The following is an 18,104-nucleotide window of genomic DNA, read 5'->3' on the forward strand; positions in this document are numbered from 1 at the left end:
CCAAGGTCTCTCGCCTTCTAGCCGAACGCAGCCTCTAGCTTCTCTCCTGGCAAAGAGTACCACTCATTCAGGAGATCTGACTCTCAATCATTTCCTTCTAGAACCAGACTCCAGAGGGATTTTTTTTTGGGGGGGGGGGGAATGAGCCAAGGTGGTGCAGTGGTTAGGGTGCAGTACTGCAGCTACTTCAGCTGACTGCTAGTTCAGCAGATCAGTGGATCAAATCTCACCGGCTCAAGGTTGACTCAGCCTTCCATCCTTCCGAGGTGGGTAAAATGAGGACCCAGATTGTTGGGGGCAATATGCTATTTAGTATACTCTCTTTGGTGGAAGCCGCCCAGAGTCCTCGGAGAGTGGACGGCATAGAAATACGAATAATAATAATAATAATTAATAAAATAATAATAATAATAATAATAATTAATAAAATAATAATAATAATAATAATAATAATAATAATAATAATAATGAAAAAATAAATAAACTGCCACTCACTTGGCCATTACGTTTAAAATAAATTGCACTTTAATAAGAAAAAAGCCAACTCTGGCACAACAGCTCTGAAAATTCGGATTGCTTAAGGGAGCCCCGCGTGACTTCAGCGCCGCTCCTCCAGCCAAGGTTCAGAAGGCATCCCAGGAAAAGGTCAGAACCCACCTCGATCCCCAGGGTTAAAAAGGCCCAAACCTGGGGTAAAGGGGTGGGGTGGGTGGGGCTGTGTAAAATCCTCATTTGCACCCTGGCTGGACTCGGCAGTCAGAATATGATACAGCCACTCAACTCTGGGCAAGATATTCCTCGCTGGAATCTTTGGTTTCGTCCTTCCGGAAGCAGTGACGGGGTGGGGCTCCTGTCCCCGTGCCACTGTTGTCGGATATGCATCATGTGGTGTGCCGCATGCCCTTCTCAGTCCCAATGAACACAGTGATGTTGGTGTAGAGAGGGTGGAGTTCCTTGGAAAGCAGCTGATACTCCAGGGTGTTCATGCCGTCTTGTTTCCAGGTTCTCCTCGTCTTGGCCAGCAAGTTAAATCTGCAGGAGACATTGGGAAGAATTGATGCCTTAGCTCAGTAATGGCTAATATTTTTTTCCTCGGGTGTTAAAAGTGCACGCGCGTGCCTACACCCATAATGCAGTGCCCCCTTGGCACGCCCCCCCCGCACATGCGTGTGCAACCCCCTTGCACAGGTGTGTGCAAACCCCCCCCCGCACTCCCCCACCCTCCCGCGCATGCATGTGGGACCACACACACACACACACACACACACACACACCATTTTGGGCCTAGCAGGCCTCCCTGAAGCCTCTGGAGGCCAGAAACAGCCTGTTTCCAGACTTCCGGTAAGCCTGTTTTTTCTCCCTTTCCAGGTTCTGGAGGCTCCGGAGCTTTCCTGGAACGTCCAGGAGGGTGAAAACAGCCTCCCCTGGCCTTCCGGAGGCCGGAAACACCCTGTTTCCGGACTTCCGGGAGGCCTGTTTTTTGCCCTCCTCAGGCTCTGGAAGCTGTCTTGGAGCCTCCGGGAGGGTGAAAATGGCCTCCCCCGGCCCTCCAGAGCCTAGAAACGGACTGTTTCTGGATTTCCGGTAGGCCCATTTTTCACCCTTCCAGGCCTCCATGTGAGACCTCTACTTACCTGGCATCCAAAATGGGCCACGTGGAGACTCCTGTGAGGGGAGGGGCGGCATGGGCATGCGCGTGTGTCTCCCACAGGCGCAGCAGAGACCCGAAAATCAGCTGGCCTGCGGGAAGCGCGTGTGCATGCACGGTGGAGCTGATCTAGGGCGACGACTCGCGTGCCCGCAGAAATGGCTCCACATGCCACTTGTGGCACGTGTACCATAGGTTCGTCATCACGGCCTTAAGCTTCTCCTCCTCTCTCCCCAAGAAGACTGGACAGCCGTTTGACATAAGGTCTCTTGCCTTGAGCAGGGGGTTGGAGTAGAAGACCTCCAAGGTCCCCTCCAGCCCTATGATTCTATGACTTCTAAGAGCTTCCCGTATTTACAAATTAAGAAGCTTTATGCATCCTCTATCACAAATTCCTAAGGCTTTTAACAGTTTGCAAGAAAAGGCAGGAACAGAAGCGTTCATTTTAAGCAATAAATCCGGAAACAGTCATGTCAGTATTTCCCTGCCCGCCTCCAAAGACAACTGTTCTTGATCTGAAAACAGATCGCAGCTGGAGTTAAGGAACAAAGAAGGAAAGGAGTGAGGGATACAGGAATCGGTGGCTAGGAAATGGGAGAATTGGTACAGGTAGTCCTCGTTAAGTGACCATAATTGGGACTGGCAACTCAGTCATTTAAATGATGTGGTCACTAGGTGAAACCATGACTGTTTATCTTTTTTCAGCTTTACTTTTTTTTTTTTTAGACCCATAAAAGATTGTAAATGTGAGGATTAGTCATAAAGTTACTGTTTTCTTACCATTGTAACTGTATCATCACTGTATTATCACTGAGCCGTGGTGGCGCAGTGGTTAGAATGCAGTATTGCAGGCTAACTCTGCCCACAGCCAGGAGTTCGATCCTGACCAGCTCAAGGTTGACTCAGCCTTCCATCCTTCCAAGGTCAGTAAAATGAGAACCTGGATTGTTGGGGGCAATAGGCTGACTCTAAACCGCTTAGAAAGGGCTGTAAAGCACTGTGAAGCGGTATATAAGTCTAAGTGCTATTGCTATAACTGTGAACAATCACTAGACTAGGCAGTCACTAAACAAGGATTACCTTTATTGGTACAGACAAAGAACTGAAGAGGGAAAGTAACTGGGGCAAAACAACAAACCGGACCTATAGATAGAAGGGACTCTTCCACATCGCAAAGGACACAGAAAGATGGCTATAGGGTTACTGCTTTTAGAACCTGACAGATAGATGATTACTACCAATTCTATTACTATAGACAGAACAGACAAGGAAGATGAAAGTTTTAAATTTACTTAGTTTTACATTTGCTCTTCTAAAGGCTATAGGTTTCTAGTCCATATTATTTTGCAGAAGAAAAGCATTCTGGCAAGGTCTGTTCAGCAAGAAATATATTAACAATCAAGGGAGACTGTTGAAAAACATCTGTCTGTGAGTCTTGACTACACTCTACTTCCTTGCCCTTCCATTTTTCTGCAGATTTCTTCACGGTGTCAGTTTATCCTTATGCAATACTTCAATCCTCGACACGCTGACAACTTCCCATTAGAGAGCACGGATTTGAGAATAAATGAGCAACTGACCAGTTCACTTGACTGCTACATCTACACAACAAAATTGTTCTCTGAAAGTTACTCACAGTGGTACCTATAAGGTAAAGGTAAAGGTTCCCCTTGCAATATGTACTAGTCGTTCCCGACTCTAGGGGCCGGTGCTCATCTCTGTTTCAAAGCCGAAGAGCCAGCGCTGTCCAAAGACGTCTCCATGGTCATGTGGCCGGCATGACTAAACGCCAAAGGTGCACGGAACGCTGTTACCTTCCCACCAAAGGTGGTCCCTATTTTTCTACTTGCATTTTTTACGTGCTTTCGAACTGCTAGGTTGGCAGAAGCTGGGACAAGTAACGGGAGTTCACCCCCATTACGTGGCACTAGGGATTCGAACCGCTGAATTGCTGACCTTTCAATCGACAAGCTCAGCGTCTTAGCCACTGAGCCACTGCGTCTCTTATAGTGTGGTACCTATATAGTGGTACCTATAGTGGGTCTATATCCAGGCCCAGAAGATTTTGCAAATGTCATGGCTGTTATGGACAGAAGAATGACAGAAGAAAAGAAAAAGAAGAGGGGGAATAGTATGGAACACGTGAACTGCACTTGATGGCAGGAGCAGTTTCCGTCTACAAATCCTTCTTAAATATTTCTTTCTGCTCACCTCTTGGGATTCTGTTCATTGCCCTTGTCGTGTCCATGTTTGATCATGCGATAACGGCCATACTGAATAGACGGGCGAGAGATCACCATTCCACTTAGGGCTACCCTGCAGGAGAGGGAGGATAAATATTAGCAGAAGCTCGCAAGTGATCGCAACAGGCATGGCTGCTTCTAGAATCAAAGATATAGTCAAGGGATTGCCCCATTACCACACTCCAGATGGAAACTGGCTTTTTAACCTGCATAGGAAGAATGGGAGCAAACAGACAAAACAAACAGACAAACACAAGTGTTTCAATATCTCGGGCTGCCACAGTGGTGGAATTCATTTTTTTTTTTACTACCGGTTCTGTGGGCGTGACTTGGTGGGCTTGACAGGGGAAGGATACTGCAAAATCCCCATTCCTTCCCTACTCCTGGGGGAAGGATATTGCAAAATGTCCATTCCCACCCCACTCTGGGACCAGCCAGAGGTGGTATTTGCCAATTCTCTGAACTACTCAAAATTTCTGCTACCGGTTCTCCAGAACCTGTCAGAACCTGCTGGATTTCACCCCTGGGCTGCCACAAAGAAGAGGGGGTCAGGTCAAGCTATTCTCCAAAGTACCCGAGGGCAGGACAAGAAGCAGTGGGTGGAAACTAATCAAGGAGAGAAGCAACTTAGAACTAAGGAGAAATTTCCTGACAGTGAGAACAATTAATCAGTGGAACAACTTGCCTCCAGAAGTTGTGAATGCTCCAACACTGGAAGTTTCTCAGAAGATGTTAGATAACCATTTGTCTGAAGTGGTGTAGAGTTTCCTGCCTAAGCAGGGGGTTGGACTAGAAGGTTCCTTCCAATTCTGTTATTCTATTCTATTTGTTGCCTTAATTGCCTACGTAAAGGAGTCTCACTTGAAAGTAGGAATACATCTTCTATTATTTTTTACTGACTTCTTAATACGGACGATTAATGAGTGGTTGGGGATTGAGTTGCGGTGGCGCAGTGGTTAGAGTGCAGTACTGCAGGCTACTTCTGCTGACTGCCAGCTGCCTGCAATTTGGCAGTTCAAATCTCACCAGGCTCAAGGTTGACTCAGCCTTCCATCCTTCCAAGGTGGGAAAAATGAGGACCCAGATTGTTGGGGGCAATAGGCTTGACTCTGTAAACTGCTTAGAGAGAGCTGTCAAGCACTGTAAAGCGGTATATAAGTCTAAGTGCTATTGCTATTGTCCTTCCTTGGACTAATTGCTTCCAGCCCAGATTGCAATGGACCTGTCAATAAAAGTCATACCTGACGGCGATGTCATCATCTTCACCACCCCAGCCCCAGTAGTTGTTAGGAAATCCGTTCATCTTCATATATTGCTCTGGACTAAGTGCCGAAACTCCTCCAAAATACGTCTTGTAGGGAAGCCTGCCAAGAAGAACGGTGAAGGAGAACATTTGCGTACAAGAGGCAGCATCCGTGCAACAAGCAGAATAGTTCTGAAAACTTAAAACGGGCACAGAAAACTGTGGGGCTGACATTCCTATCCCAGCTCACAATTTTGTTAGCGAGAAAGTTCATTGAGAGCTGGTTCCCACCACACGGATAAAAGGGAAAGGCCTTGCATTTGTACCATTTGGGGCTTTCGAGACAGTCTCATCATACGCTACCAATCGTAGACAGCACCTGAGTGTTTCCCTATTTTGAGATTGATCGTAAAATGGATAGGCTGATACTCCTTATTCCAGGACATCTAAAAGTTCCCTCCTCCGCTTGTTTGATGGAAAGCAGCTGCCTTTCCTCTGCTAATCAGACAAGCCAATATAGTCAATAAGATTTCCCATCTAACGAGGCGTTGTTTTCATCACTTTTCCTCTAGAGTTCAAGGCTCTACTGATGGTTCCTATGCCACCAATTTAACAATCTAGAAACTGCGGCTGGTTCAAAATATGGTAGCGCAGGCAGTTTCGAGAGGCCCTCGGCGTACATGGCTCTGCAAGCTGCACTGGTTGCCGGTATTTTTCTGGTTGCAAATGAAGGAGTTGGTGAGCATTCGTGAGACTGCCTCACCCGCCTATTAGATCTGGAAGAAGAGGCACTTTACAGATCTAGCGGCTAAGGAATATACCGTATTTTTCGGAGTATTAGACGCACCTTTCCCCCCCCCTAAAAGGGGGTGAAAATTTAGGTGTGTCTTATACACCGAATGTAGCCCCGCCCACCCACTGGCCCCCACCCTTTGGCCTCTCCCTCCCAGCAGTTTACCTCCTTGCAAGCAAACAGCAAGAAAAAAACAGCTCCTTTCAGCTTCAGCACAGCCTAATTAGCACAAGTTGATTGGATCGGACTTCCGACGCTCAGCTAATTTGCTCTCAGCTGTTTTGCACTCTGCTGCTTGCTGCAAAGAGGTAAATTGCTGGAGCAGATTTTTTTTTCCCCCTTGTGCTAATCAAGCTATGCTGAAAACGAAAATGAAAGTAAAGCAGGCTGTTTGTTGTAACGAGGCAAAATTGCTCAGAGGCAGAAGCAGAGAGAGATTTCTTTTTCTTCTTTTCCTCACCAAAAAAGGTAGGTGCATCTTATACTCTGGTGCGTCTTATACTCCGAAAAATACGGTAATCTGGCGGGACCAGGAGAGGAGCCTTTTCAGTTGTTGTACCTGCCCTGTGGAACATGCTCCTTGCAGAGATCAGCTTGACCCTAACACTCTATTGGTGTTTTTGCAAGGTCCCGAGTTCACGGCTATGTTCCCGAATTTGGGGGCTGGATTGTCAAAAATCCATTTTCATGGGAAGCCATATAAAGTGAAAAAGAATCAAGAAAAAGAAATAAGCTGGGAAACAATGACTGCCAGCAGGTCCATTTTATGGTTGAGCAAGGATTTTAAACCCAGATTTTCTTGGCCTTAAGTCACTCAAATTGCACCCTATTTCCAAAATAGAAATGGAAAGAAATAAAAAAAAAAAGGAAAGAAAGAAATGAAATAAGCTGGGGAAACAATGACTTCCAGCCACTAAATTCTATGGCTGAGGAAGGATTTAAACCCAGGGTTTCCCAGGGTTTTAATCACTCAAATTGCACCTTATTTCTAGATGGAAAGTTGAAAGAAAGCTCCCTTTCTGAATACCTATTTTTTCCCGAAAAGAGTATTAAGAACAGGGAAGGGGAAGCAGCTACATATTTAGGAAAGAAATATCACTAGCCTTAAGCTTAAGCTTACTTGTAGCCAAACTTGTCCATGGCAACAGCCACATGTTTCGGAAATTGATCGCACGTATAAATATTTCGATCATCCTCCGGAATGAGATCTACATCGTGGAAGAATATGCAGTCCCAATCCTCGTCTTTCATCGCTTCCTTGAAGCCCACATTCAAAAGCTTGGCCCGATTAAAAGTATAACTTTCAGTCTGGGAAAAGAGAGGATAACCAAAGAATTGGCATGGATAAAGCAACAGCCATTAGGCATTGTTATCAGATCAGCCGCCTATCCATCGGCCACATTTCTACAAGAACCAGGCCATTTTAGACCAGTTTCATGCTTACGGCATTCCACTTCACAGCCTGACACTATTGGCCGCAGCCCAGATTACACAGATCATCCTTCCTCTCTTCAAACGTAACTAGAAGAGGTGGTGCCTTAGTACTCAACTGCTTTGAATTTGGGACTCAACGCATTTTGATGTGAAAACTTTGTCCCGGTACTCATTATTTGTTTAGTACTCAACACACAAGCTAGAACTTGTCACTGTCAGTTGCCTTGTGACTCACTATATTATTCCTTATGGGAAAAATCTGTTTGGCACTCATCATTTTTGGTACTTATTGTGCCTCCCAGAATCAATTAACATTGAGTACCAAGGTACCACTCAGAGGTGGCATTCAGCCGGTTCGAACAGGTTCGGGCGAACCGGTAGTGGCGACTACGGGTGGGCCTGCCCACCTGCCCTGGCCAAATGCTGTCCTATTTAGTCACATTTTCGAGGCCAGGCACATGCGCGGAAGGCGTGCGCTGAACAAAGCGCATGCACGAAAGGCTGGGCACATACATGGAAGGCACGTGCAAAGCGAGCGTGCGCGCAGCTAACCAGTGGTATGAATATTGGAAACCCACCGCTGGTACCACTGTACTAGATAGTGGTCACACCTTTATTTTCAGTTCCTAGTCCCAGTTCTCCTCTGTTTAAAATTTGGATGTATAATCTTAATTTTGATTCTGGGTTTCCCTTGGAGTCCTTGCTTAGTTCTAGTTTCTTTAACTAAGTTGTTAAAAGTTCTGCACAGCAGAAAAGCATCACAACTTTGGGGTTTAGAGGAGTAACTCCTGCAAACTTCTGCTATTACTTCTCATTGCGGCCTAATTTTATACAAGCAGCTTTAGGTGAAAGCTTGTTTCCAACTGTCAAGTCCTTCAAGGCTGAAAACTCAGGAAACGGTTGGATTTCTAGAACAATCTTTACAGCTAGTAAGACAGAAAACTGGCCAAGGCAATTTTCCAGATTAACTTATACCTAGCACGGTGTTTCTCAATCTTGGCAGCTTTAAGATGTATGGACTTCAACACCCAGAATTCCCCAGCTAACATTTTAAAGCTGCCAAAGTTGAGAAACGCTGAACCTAGCAAAATTAAAGCTGAGTTATTAATCTCCTTTTCACACTTCCTCTCTGCCCAGCAAAGAAGGAATTTTAGAGCCGTGGTAGCGCAGTGGTTAGAATGCAGTACTGCAGGCTACTTCTGCTGACTGCTGGTTGCCTGCAATTTGGCAGTTCAAATCCCACCAGGCTCAAGGTAGATTCAGCTTTCCATCCTTCCGAGGTCGGTAAAATGAGGACCCAGATTATTTGGGGGCAATAGGCTGACTCTGTAAACTGCTTAGAGAGGGCTGTGAAGCGGTATATAAGTTTAAATGCTATTGCTATTCTTGGTAATGGTCCTCCCTCCCTCCTCCGTATTACCAGGTGGGAATGTTCTGGTGGACATTCCATCAGAACAGCCTCCTTCCCACTGACTGAGGCACAGAATCCTGGGCCACAGGTGTAGCCCATACATCGAACTGGAGACTGCGACTGCCAGTTTTCCACAACGGGAAAAACGGTGACGACTCTGCCTACTACACATCCCTGCTCCCCACTTCCTTGCTTTCATCCCGAACGCTTGTCTCCTTTCAAGAACTGTGCTGACAAATGTAGGAGAGTTTGTCCCCCAACTGAACCAATGCCATACCTGATGGATGATATAGATGCCATAGCTGAGCTGCTGTCGTTGCAGGAAAGGGTGCAAATAATACAGCAGGTACTTGAGGTGTTGCTCCCGATTACGGTGGGGAATGATGACAGCTGTTTTGTGAGTGGCGTCACAGTCAGGGGGACGGTAACGCCCCCCTTTCGTTACATAGGGATTCCTCCGTAGGATACCTTCAAGCGTCAATCCCAAGGGAAGCGTCACTCGAATGGGCCCTCCTGCAGGCGAGCAGAGATGTATTAGTCCGTTTCTTTCCTACTGCCCCACAGATCAGTGAATTAGAGCAGTATTTTCCAAACTTGGCAACTTTAAGATGGGCGGACTTCAATTCCCAGAATTCCTAGCCAACACACCAAGGAAGAAAATGGGTCAGGCTGCAGCAGGTTTGAGGCTTCCTATCCTCTCTTTGAACCAGCAGACTCAATGGCCCAATGTCAACATATGAGCGTCTGGGCTCTTTTTTTCCTTCTAAATAAGGCGTACCAATATTCTATTCTGTGCCTGAAAAATAACCCAGGTCCGAGGCAGAAAGCATAGAAGGGTTGGGAGGAGTCTTCTTTACGCAGACCTTGATAAGAGTAATTCCAGCAGGGCTCTTCCTGTGCAAGCTTCTCGTGGTCTATTGGCTGTACTACCTGCCTCTCCCTCCACCTTCTTCTTCTCCAACCCCCATACCTGCCCTTTCAACAAAGCAACCTTTACACTTAGCCAGCCCTGAGTATAGTCTAGAACTATGGCTTATTTTCAAGGAAGCTGGTGTTTCCTCTGCCACGCACTTAAGCCTTGCCACAAAAACTCAAATTCCAGGTCCCAAAGGTTATGAGAACTGATTATCGCAGAGTTTTGGTTCGCTTACCAAGAAAAGGAGAGACTTCGGGGCAGTAGGGAAGTTCCTCGGGGGGCAGAGGAGGCCGAGCAATCAGGCTGAGGTTGGCGTAGACATCCCCCGGCAGTGACGCGTTGGGGAAGCCGCTCAGCATAGTCAATGTGCCCCCTTTGCAAAAAATGCCTAAGAAATAAGCAACGCGTTTCCGGTAGCCCTCGCGGTACAGCAGGGCCATCACCACCAGCTGCACCCCCAGGAAGAGCAGCAGGTAGCGGCCACGCATTTGTAGCATGGCGGCGCAGAGCCAAGATCATCTGTCCATGGTGTCCCTGGGCTGGAATGCTGGGGCCGCAATTAGGAAGGTGGAGGAAAACCAACCTGTTGGGAGTTGAAAAGAGGGAATTAGAGAGTTCACTTTCCAGAATCACCCGTTAAAAATGGCATCCACGTTTAAAGAAAATAAAGGTTGCTCCCTACTGAAGCACTCTCAGATTTAAACATATATAAATTATTCATACACACACACATACACATATATACATATACACATACACACAAATATACATATACATACATAGATACACATACACACATATCTCTATGTATATCTATGTACTCTGTTTCTTCGAAAATAAGACCCAACTGGAAAATAAGTCCTAGCATGATTTTTCAAGATCCTCGTAATATAAGCCCTACCCCAAAAATAAGCTCCAGTTAAGATTGTCAGCCAGATGGGTGCATTTAGTATGTATTTCCCCCCAAAAAAGACCTAACCAGAAAATAAGCCCTAATGTGCCTTTTGGAGCAAAAATTAATATAAGACCCAGTCTTATTTTTGGGAAAACAAGGTATCTATTTCTATATCTCTATATATCTAATCTATCTGTATCTGTATCTTATCTATATCTAATCTATATCTATCTAATCTCTCTCTCTGTGGGGGGGGGGAGAGAGGGGGGGATGGGTGGAAAGACAGTAATTCTCCTTGTATGATTGGGTCCTTGACAAGGCGAAGGGGTTTGTGTGGGTAAGTGAAGCATTCGACAAGCTAAGCATGATTTTCAAGAACACCCTCCCCCTCTGCCTGAAAAGTTTTCTATCAGTGTGTGCCACTTGCTCTGACATATGCCGGTGAAACATGGACATTAACCTCACAATCAATACAAAAGCTACAAGTGGCCTCCAAGAGGCACGGAAAGATACATGCTTGGCATCACAAGACAAGATAGAACGACCTGCACATAGATTAAAGAACAAACAAAAGTATACAATATCATCAAGAGAGTAAAAGAATGGAAACGGAAACGGGCCGGTCACATAGCAAGAAGAACTGACGGCAGATGGACCAAAGCAGTCAAAGAATGGATCCCACCTGATAAAAAGAGTCCACGAAGGAGACCCAAAACAAGATGGATCGACAACATCAGCAAGTATTGTGGGCCCAATTGGCAAAGGAAACTCAAAGACCATATTGGTTGGAAACATGCGGAAGAGGCCTTCCTGCTGCAATGGATGGACAATGGCTAAAATGAGGATGATGATATACTGTAATTAAGCCTCAATCAGAAGAGACGACTGCAGCACATGCTCGCATCACCCAAAAACAGATTCCCTCCTCCCACTTGCAAATTAATTTTTCTGAGGAGAAAATTTATGGAGATTTGAGCATTTCATTGTCTTCTTTAACTGGCCCTAGTGTTCTGACCTAGGCTTCCTTAGACAGCATGAAGCAAAGTCTTAATCCTGGTAAAACCTCTTTTATTAACACAACTGTGAATTCGGTTCATTCGGTCAACAAGGCTTTGGCAAACAGTCTTTCAGAAGAACGTTTATCAACCCCCACCTTATCTCACTTGGAACGCTGCCAGAGAACCGACTTCCAAATGCAGAGCAAGGCCAAACTTGGCACTGAACAGAACTTTCTAATCTTGAAAGGAGATGAACTAATTGCTTCCTGCAAAAGCCCACATCCCGTTTGCTCCTCTTTTATGTCCTATGGGAGGGGCCAATCATCTCTAAGATGAGGCCTTACTCCCGAGTCTACCCTGCTTTCTGAATTGTTCTTGTCTTCTGGCAGCTCTGCACATGCACACACTGGGAACAGGCTCCAGCTGTTCCTCTGCCTCACTGCTGTCTAACTCCCTCTCTGCCTCCAATGCAGAGCCCTCATCGGAGCTTTCCCCAGCCCTCAGGACTGGCCCAAGTTCCTCCCCAACCTCCTCACTGTCTGACTCTGCTGCCAGCTCCACTGGCCACCGGCGGGTCACAACACCTAGTTAAAACCCTGGATTTGTATCAGATATCTACTCCAGTTTGGACTTCAATAATACAATGTCCTTTATTCTGCAGTTCCTATCCTTGGGATTCATGCTGCAATCCCAGTCCATCCTTAGAAGAAGCAGTAATATGTTACCGATGAGTTGAAATCTCCTAAGAGCACGCTCAAGGGAAGAAGCACGCACATGGCTGAAGTGTCTTCCTGCTTTGTCAAATGCAAAATGCCCACAGGAAAAGAGAGGAGTGTGTAAACGGAAAGACCAACACATTATTGCAAATATTGGGGGGGGGGAGAGGAGATGCTAAATGGCAGAGGAACAGAAAACCTTAGTTCTTTTGGGGGTCATATTTCCTAGTGCCTTACTTTGTACAGTCTAGATTGGTTTCATTCTGGATTTCCCCAAGTTGCTGTTTGGGTTCTTTAGGACAGGGATGTCAAACTCAAGGCCGGGGGGCCGGATCTGGCCCGCGGGGTGCTTAGATCTGGCCCGTGGGGCCGCCCTGGAAACTGCAAAGGACTGACCCGTGGTGCCTCTGCCAGAGAAAACGGAGCTCGGGGGGGCCGCCCGCAACACTCCAGAGCTCGGTTTTTGCTGGCAGAGGGATGCAGGAGGCAGTTCGCAGCCGAAAACAGAGCTTGAGAGCCCGTTTTTTGCTGGCAGAGTGCTTGGGCTATCACAGGTGCCCCCGACACCAGTGACGTTGAGCTGGCCGCGCCCACCCCGGCCCCCTGAGGTCAAACATAACCCTGATGCGGCCCTCAATGAAATCAAAGCTTAACACCCCTACTTTAAGGATGAGCCCTTCCCTACAAAGCTCTTAACGTCAATCCTTGTTTACCCAACTGCAGGAGCCCCGGGACACGACAAGGTTTCTACTCAAAGGACTGGATTGCAACACAGAAGGAGGAAGGGAAATTCCTTGGCTGCCAGCATCACTGTTGTTTTCCTATTCAGCCCAAAGAGACTTACTAGGATTATCTGGTTACACCTACCCTACTGGACACAGGACAGGTGTTCTTGACATCATGCCAGTTTGCAACAATTAAGAAGGAACAAGGAAATGGCAGGACAGATTTCTGAGTAAGACGTCATAGGATTATGTGGGGAGCAAGGGGAACGAGTCTGTCTAATAGGGCTTGTTCCCTTGGAAAGAATATTACCTGTAGAAAGAGTTTGCTATAGAAAGCTTGTCAGCTGTTAGGAGAGCTCTCACACAACTCCTGCCTCTAAACCTCTATTAAGAAAGCAGCTGTGTTCCAAACTTAGTAAGGGACTTAGCATACGAAGAAACTTCTTTAATTCCAACGAGATCCTTTTTCATCTTCAAAAATTGCTATACTGTCCCAAGCTATACTTCTATAGAATGTTTCACTCTTGTCTGCTTTTAGTGGGTTTTTTTAAAAGTAATATTCCATCGTTAATATACAAATACATCATTTCCTTCATAACTGGCAAAAAAGAGAGCAGAAACTGATTTTATGGTTGGTATGCAAATACAGAAAATTATTTGCTTCTAATTAAGAATGTACAGTATATACTGTATTACATAACAGCTTTTCATCTTATTTCCTATTGGGAAACAGTAGCTTTTCATTCATTAGCTATTTATTTGACAGTCGAGATAAACTTTACCCTGCCTGCGTCATATGCGTCAAGTCATTTGGAACATGAATGCAAAATAAATTCCACTTTCACAGACATCCTTTTGGAAACGGCAAATCCACTACTTGAAATGGTGTAGTTAATGAGTAATTTTTGAAGCCCAAATTGCTGTGAAGTATGTTGGGTGAAAAAAATCACTTCAGATCCTGCAGGGATGTGGATCTCTCTCTCTCTCCCCCTCCCTCTCTTTTCTCCCCCCCTCTCTCTCCTACATATAATCTTAGTTCATGCCCTACAAAAAGGAATGGAGGGTTATAGCCAGGTAAAAAGGTAAAGGTTCCCCTCGTACATATGTGCTAGTTGTTCCCGACTCTAGGGGGCGGTGCTCATCTCTGTTTCAAAGCCGAAGAGCCAGCGCTGTCCAAAGACATCTCCGTGGTCATGTGGCCGGCATAACTAAACGCCAAAGACGCACGGAACGTTGTTACCTTCCCACCAAAGGTGGTTCTTATTTTTCTACTTACATTTTTTACATGCTTTCGAACTGCTAGGTTGGCAGAAGCTGGGACAGGTAACGGGAGCTCACCCCATTACGTGGCATTAGGGATTTGAACCGCTGAACTGCTGACCTTTCGATCGACAAGCTCAGCGTCTTAGCCACTCAGCCACCCTGTACTGACATGCAAAATGTTGAGCATCTAGCATTTTTGCACAGGCTATTCAACTTTGCTCTGTGCCCTGACATTGCTTCCTGTGTACAGCACAGTGAAAATCCCTAATCCACGCTTTCAAAAGCAGAGAGAGGAAAAAGAACAGGATGCAAGTAAAGTAGTACTGATCAGCAAAGCCAGCAAGGAGCGGATACAAATCAAATAATGCTACTTTGCTGCCTCTAACACAAGTCCGGGCTGCTCGTAAAGAAAAGATAACGGCTCCCTTAAGTCAATTAAACTGATCAATGTTCGATGAAAATGATCTCAGCGCTATCACTGAAACAGAACATACCTAAGAGAAACCCTGAGATTCGGAAAAAGAAACACAGGGAAAAAAACAAGGTTGGAAAAAGCATCGTCTTCTTCCCCTTTCAGAACAGAACAGAAGATTTTTGGTTTCGAAGATTTTGATCCTTTTGGCTTATGAAGGCAATGAACTGTGTTCCTTCCTTCCCACGAAGGAATGAAATCCAATACTTGTGCCATTGAATTCCTCTATTACTCCCAAGCTCCCGGCAAATTTCTCATCCTATAATATCACACCCAAAACCCAGTAAGTGTATTATCAGGCAATTTACCTGCGAGCCCATGTTGGACTTTGATGTGGAATTTATAACGGCCTGATAAAAATGTGTTGATCTTTATGAAACAAAACTGACCAATTCAGGCAACAGAACAGGATGTAGCTCATTAACAGGTAATAAATTAATAAAAGTCCCAATGGGGCTGCTGCCCAAGTTAAGACAAAGGCTTGAGCAAATATACTTCATGGACCTCGTGTTCCTGCTTACCTTCCTGATCTGCATTTATCTCCCCAACCTTCCTCCCCTCCCTGCTCTCTAAACATGCAGCCACCAAAAACTGTCGCAATATCTAAAGCTCCTTGAAAATCCCCAAATCCAACCCCTTTGCCCCCTTTCTATTGCTCCTCTTCCTCTTCCCCTCCGTCCTTCACCATACTTTGCCAGCTTCTTCCTGGGATCTCCACCAGCACATCAATCCAACCACCATCAAAAGAGTGTCCAGAACACTGTCCAGCCCTGTTAAAAGAGATCTTATTCCTTGAATTTATATTCTGAGTCTCCAAGGTAAAGGTAAAGGTTCCCCTCGCACATATGTGCTAGTGGTTCCTGACTCTAGGGGGCGGTGCTCATCTCCATTTCAAAGCCGAAGAGCCAGCGCTGTCCGAAGACGTCTCCGTGGTCATGTGGCCGGCATGACTAAACGCCAAAGGCGCACGAAACGCTGTTCCCTTCCCACCAAAGGTGGTTCCTATTTTTTCTACTTGCATTTTTTACCTGCTTTCAAACTGCTAGGTTGGCAGAAGCTGGGATAAGGAACGGGAGCTCACCCCATTACGCAGCACTAGGGATTCGAACCGCTGAACTGCCGACCTTTCGATCGACAAGCTCAGCGTCTTCAAGTAGAGGTAATATTGGAAAAAGACTAATATGGGGCAGGGGGAAGAGTCTTCAGGGATAAAGTTGCCCTCTAGGGATTGCCCAACCCTGATCTTCTTTAAACAGTGAGTAAGGAAGAATGAACTCAAAAAGCGTAAAAGCAAAAATGCTTGACAAATAGTCTTCCCAGTTCTTTCATATTTCTTCACCTCAAACACATCATCATCGAGGAATGAAAATTGCAAAATAAGTGATTTTTCACTAGCTGGAGCAACTTCTGATCCCCTTCCACTAGCAGAGGAGCAATATCTGAAGGACCCAGCTCCCAAAGGCTAGGCCAAGAGTACCCTTCTTACAATTTCCTTAATGATCATGTTTCATGAAGAAACATGCAACTCAATCGGATTCTTATGGAAAAAGCCATTCTGCTTGGGATTTGGCTAATCCCCATAAGAATGTTTTAAGGTTACTCTTTCGCTATGAAAGGCCTTTATTTCTGCTTGGCAAGACTTCCTAAAGCATTGAGAGCGGGAGGAGGCAGGGAGATCAACTAAGTGGTAGCTGGGAAGCAACATAGGCATATACACTCATGGTTTGCATCTGCATCGTATCTCCAGCAAGCTTTGTAGGGGGACTTCCTCTTCTGGTCGTCAAAAATCGGGAGTCTTGTGGCATCTTTTCAAACTACTGTAATAGAGTTTATTAAAAGGTATTTATTAAAAGCTACAGTTCCATGGCCCTGAAGTTAATGGAGTGAGCAATAGTTCACAAACCACTATGGCTTTTAATCAAATCTGTAAATCTGAAAAGGTGCTGCCACACTCCTTCTGATTTCTGTATGAGCTTGTGTAGATTAATAGCTGATTCACTCTTTGCCAGTTGGGTTCCAGTTTGACTTGGGTTGCTCATACAATTCTGATTTTATAAAAATACTAATAATACTGACTAGAAGAGCGCCAAAGAATGGAGGCTGTTGAATTCTGGTGCTGGAGAAGACTCCTGTGAGTCCCTTGGACTGCAAGGCGATCAAACTGGTCAGTCCTAGAGGAGATCAACCCTGACTGCTCTTTAGAAGGCCAGATCCTGAAGATGAAACTCAAATACTTTGGCCGCATAATGAGAAGGAAGGACTCACTGTAGAGAAACCTAATGCTGGGAAAGATTGAGGGCAAAAGAAGAAGGGGACGGCAGAGAACGAGGTGGCTGGATGGAGTCACTGAAGCAGTCGGCGTGAGTTTCAATGGACTCCAGAGGATGGTAGAGGACAGGAAGGCCTGGAGGAACCTTGTCCAGCGGGTCGCGATGGGTCAGACACGACTTCGCAACTAACAACAACAGCTGACTAGAAACAACAATATTATAAAGTTGCAACAATGGTCAATTTGGAATATTTGCAAGAAATAGCATCTCTCTACTTTAGAATTCAAAGGGATAGGCACTTGCCCAGACTTAACAACGGTCGATCAGAAAGGTGAAAAAGTCCGAATAGTGGTGTGACAGAACCCGGAGACAGCAGAACACAAGAGAAATTCGCAACTTATCACAGGCCTGCAAATACAAGTAGAATGACAGTGGCAAAAGAATGAAAAAATAGGAATAATACACTTTGGGTGCAATACTAAAACATCTAACGCACCGCTTGAATATCTTTGGCATTAACAAAATCATCAGTCAATTAATCGCAAAAGGCAATTTTACTTGGACATCTTTCAATGACCCCTTTTAACACCATCGAACAATATCTCCCTATCCCAGGTTTTTTTTTGGAAAAGACTTGCTAGGTAGCCCCAAAGGGTTTCCGAAAGAGTGTAAACGACCAGATGACTGCAATATAAATCCTTCCATTCCCCACTATTCAGTCGGAACTGAAGAAGCTTCTTGGATGAGAAGCAAAACGTCTTCAAGGAAAAACAAAAGCCAGTTGCCTCTTGAAAAAGGCGCCTTTGGGACAACCATGACTTGGACGATTGAGAATCTCTATAGACTCGACGTGATAGGTAGATAAAAATGCCAAATCCAGTCTAAACACTTGGCCGACTGTGCAACCCACAATAAAAAATGATTCTGCGAACCCAAATGCTGCCCTCCCGTTGTTAAAAAAAGATAATCTGTCCCTACCAAGGAGCCACTTCATACATCCAGCAGGAGAGAACGAAACCATCCAATCTACTAACCAAGAAGAACGCGAAGCACAGGAAGCATTGTACAGATGTGCCT

General features: G+C 45.5%; 2 protein-coding genes across 5 annotated transcripts in view; one reads left to right on the forward strand and one right to left on the reverse strand.

Annotated features, from left to right (window-relative positions):
- LOC117669302 (dual specificity tyrosine-phosphorylation-regulated kinase 1B) overlaps window positions 1-3,232 on the forward strand; it is a 38,512-nt gene extending 35,280 nt beyond the window's left edge. For both annotated transcript variants that reach the window (XR_015729495.1, XR_004592405.3), the window contains exon 12: window positions 3,125-3,232. The gene's annotated coding sequence lies outside the window, so the exon portion shown is untranslated. The remainder of the gene's footprint in view (window positions 1-3,124) is intronic.
- Window positions 503-18,104, reverse strand: part of LOC117669303 (beta-1,4-galactosyltransferase 3-like) — a 31,442-nt gene continuing 13,840 nt past the window's right edge. For all 3 annotated transcript variants that reach the window (XM_034423636.3, XM_087876583.1, XM_087876582.1), the window contains exons 2-7: window positions 9,924-10,271; window positions 9,050-9,285; window positions 7,048-7,235; window positions 5,133-5,255; window positions 3,860-3,964; window positions 503-1,032 (exon numbers count right to left, since the gene is read on the reverse strand). In XM_034423636.3, coding sequence (XP_034279527.1) covers window positions 882-1,032; window positions 3,860-3,964; window positions 5,133-5,255; window positions 7,048-7,235; window positions 9,050-9,285; window positions 9,924-10,185 — 1,065 coding nt within the window. In that variant the 5' untranslated portion in view covers window positions 10,186-10,271 and the 3' untranslated portion in view covers window positions 503-881. The remainder of the gene's footprint in view (window positions 1,033-3,859; window positions 3,965-5,132; window positions 5,256-7,047; window positions 7,236-9,049; window positions 9,286-9,923; window positions 10,272-18,104) is intronic.

The sequence above is a fragment of the Pantherophis guttatus genome, chromosome 10 (assembly GCF_059756535.1).
Source record: "Pantherophis guttatus breed Tessera chromosome 10, ASM5975653v1, whole genome shotgun sequence".
NCBI classification, from domain to species: Eukaryota; Metazoa; Chordata; class Lepidosauria; order Squamata; family Colubridae; genus Pantherophis; species Pantherophis guttatus.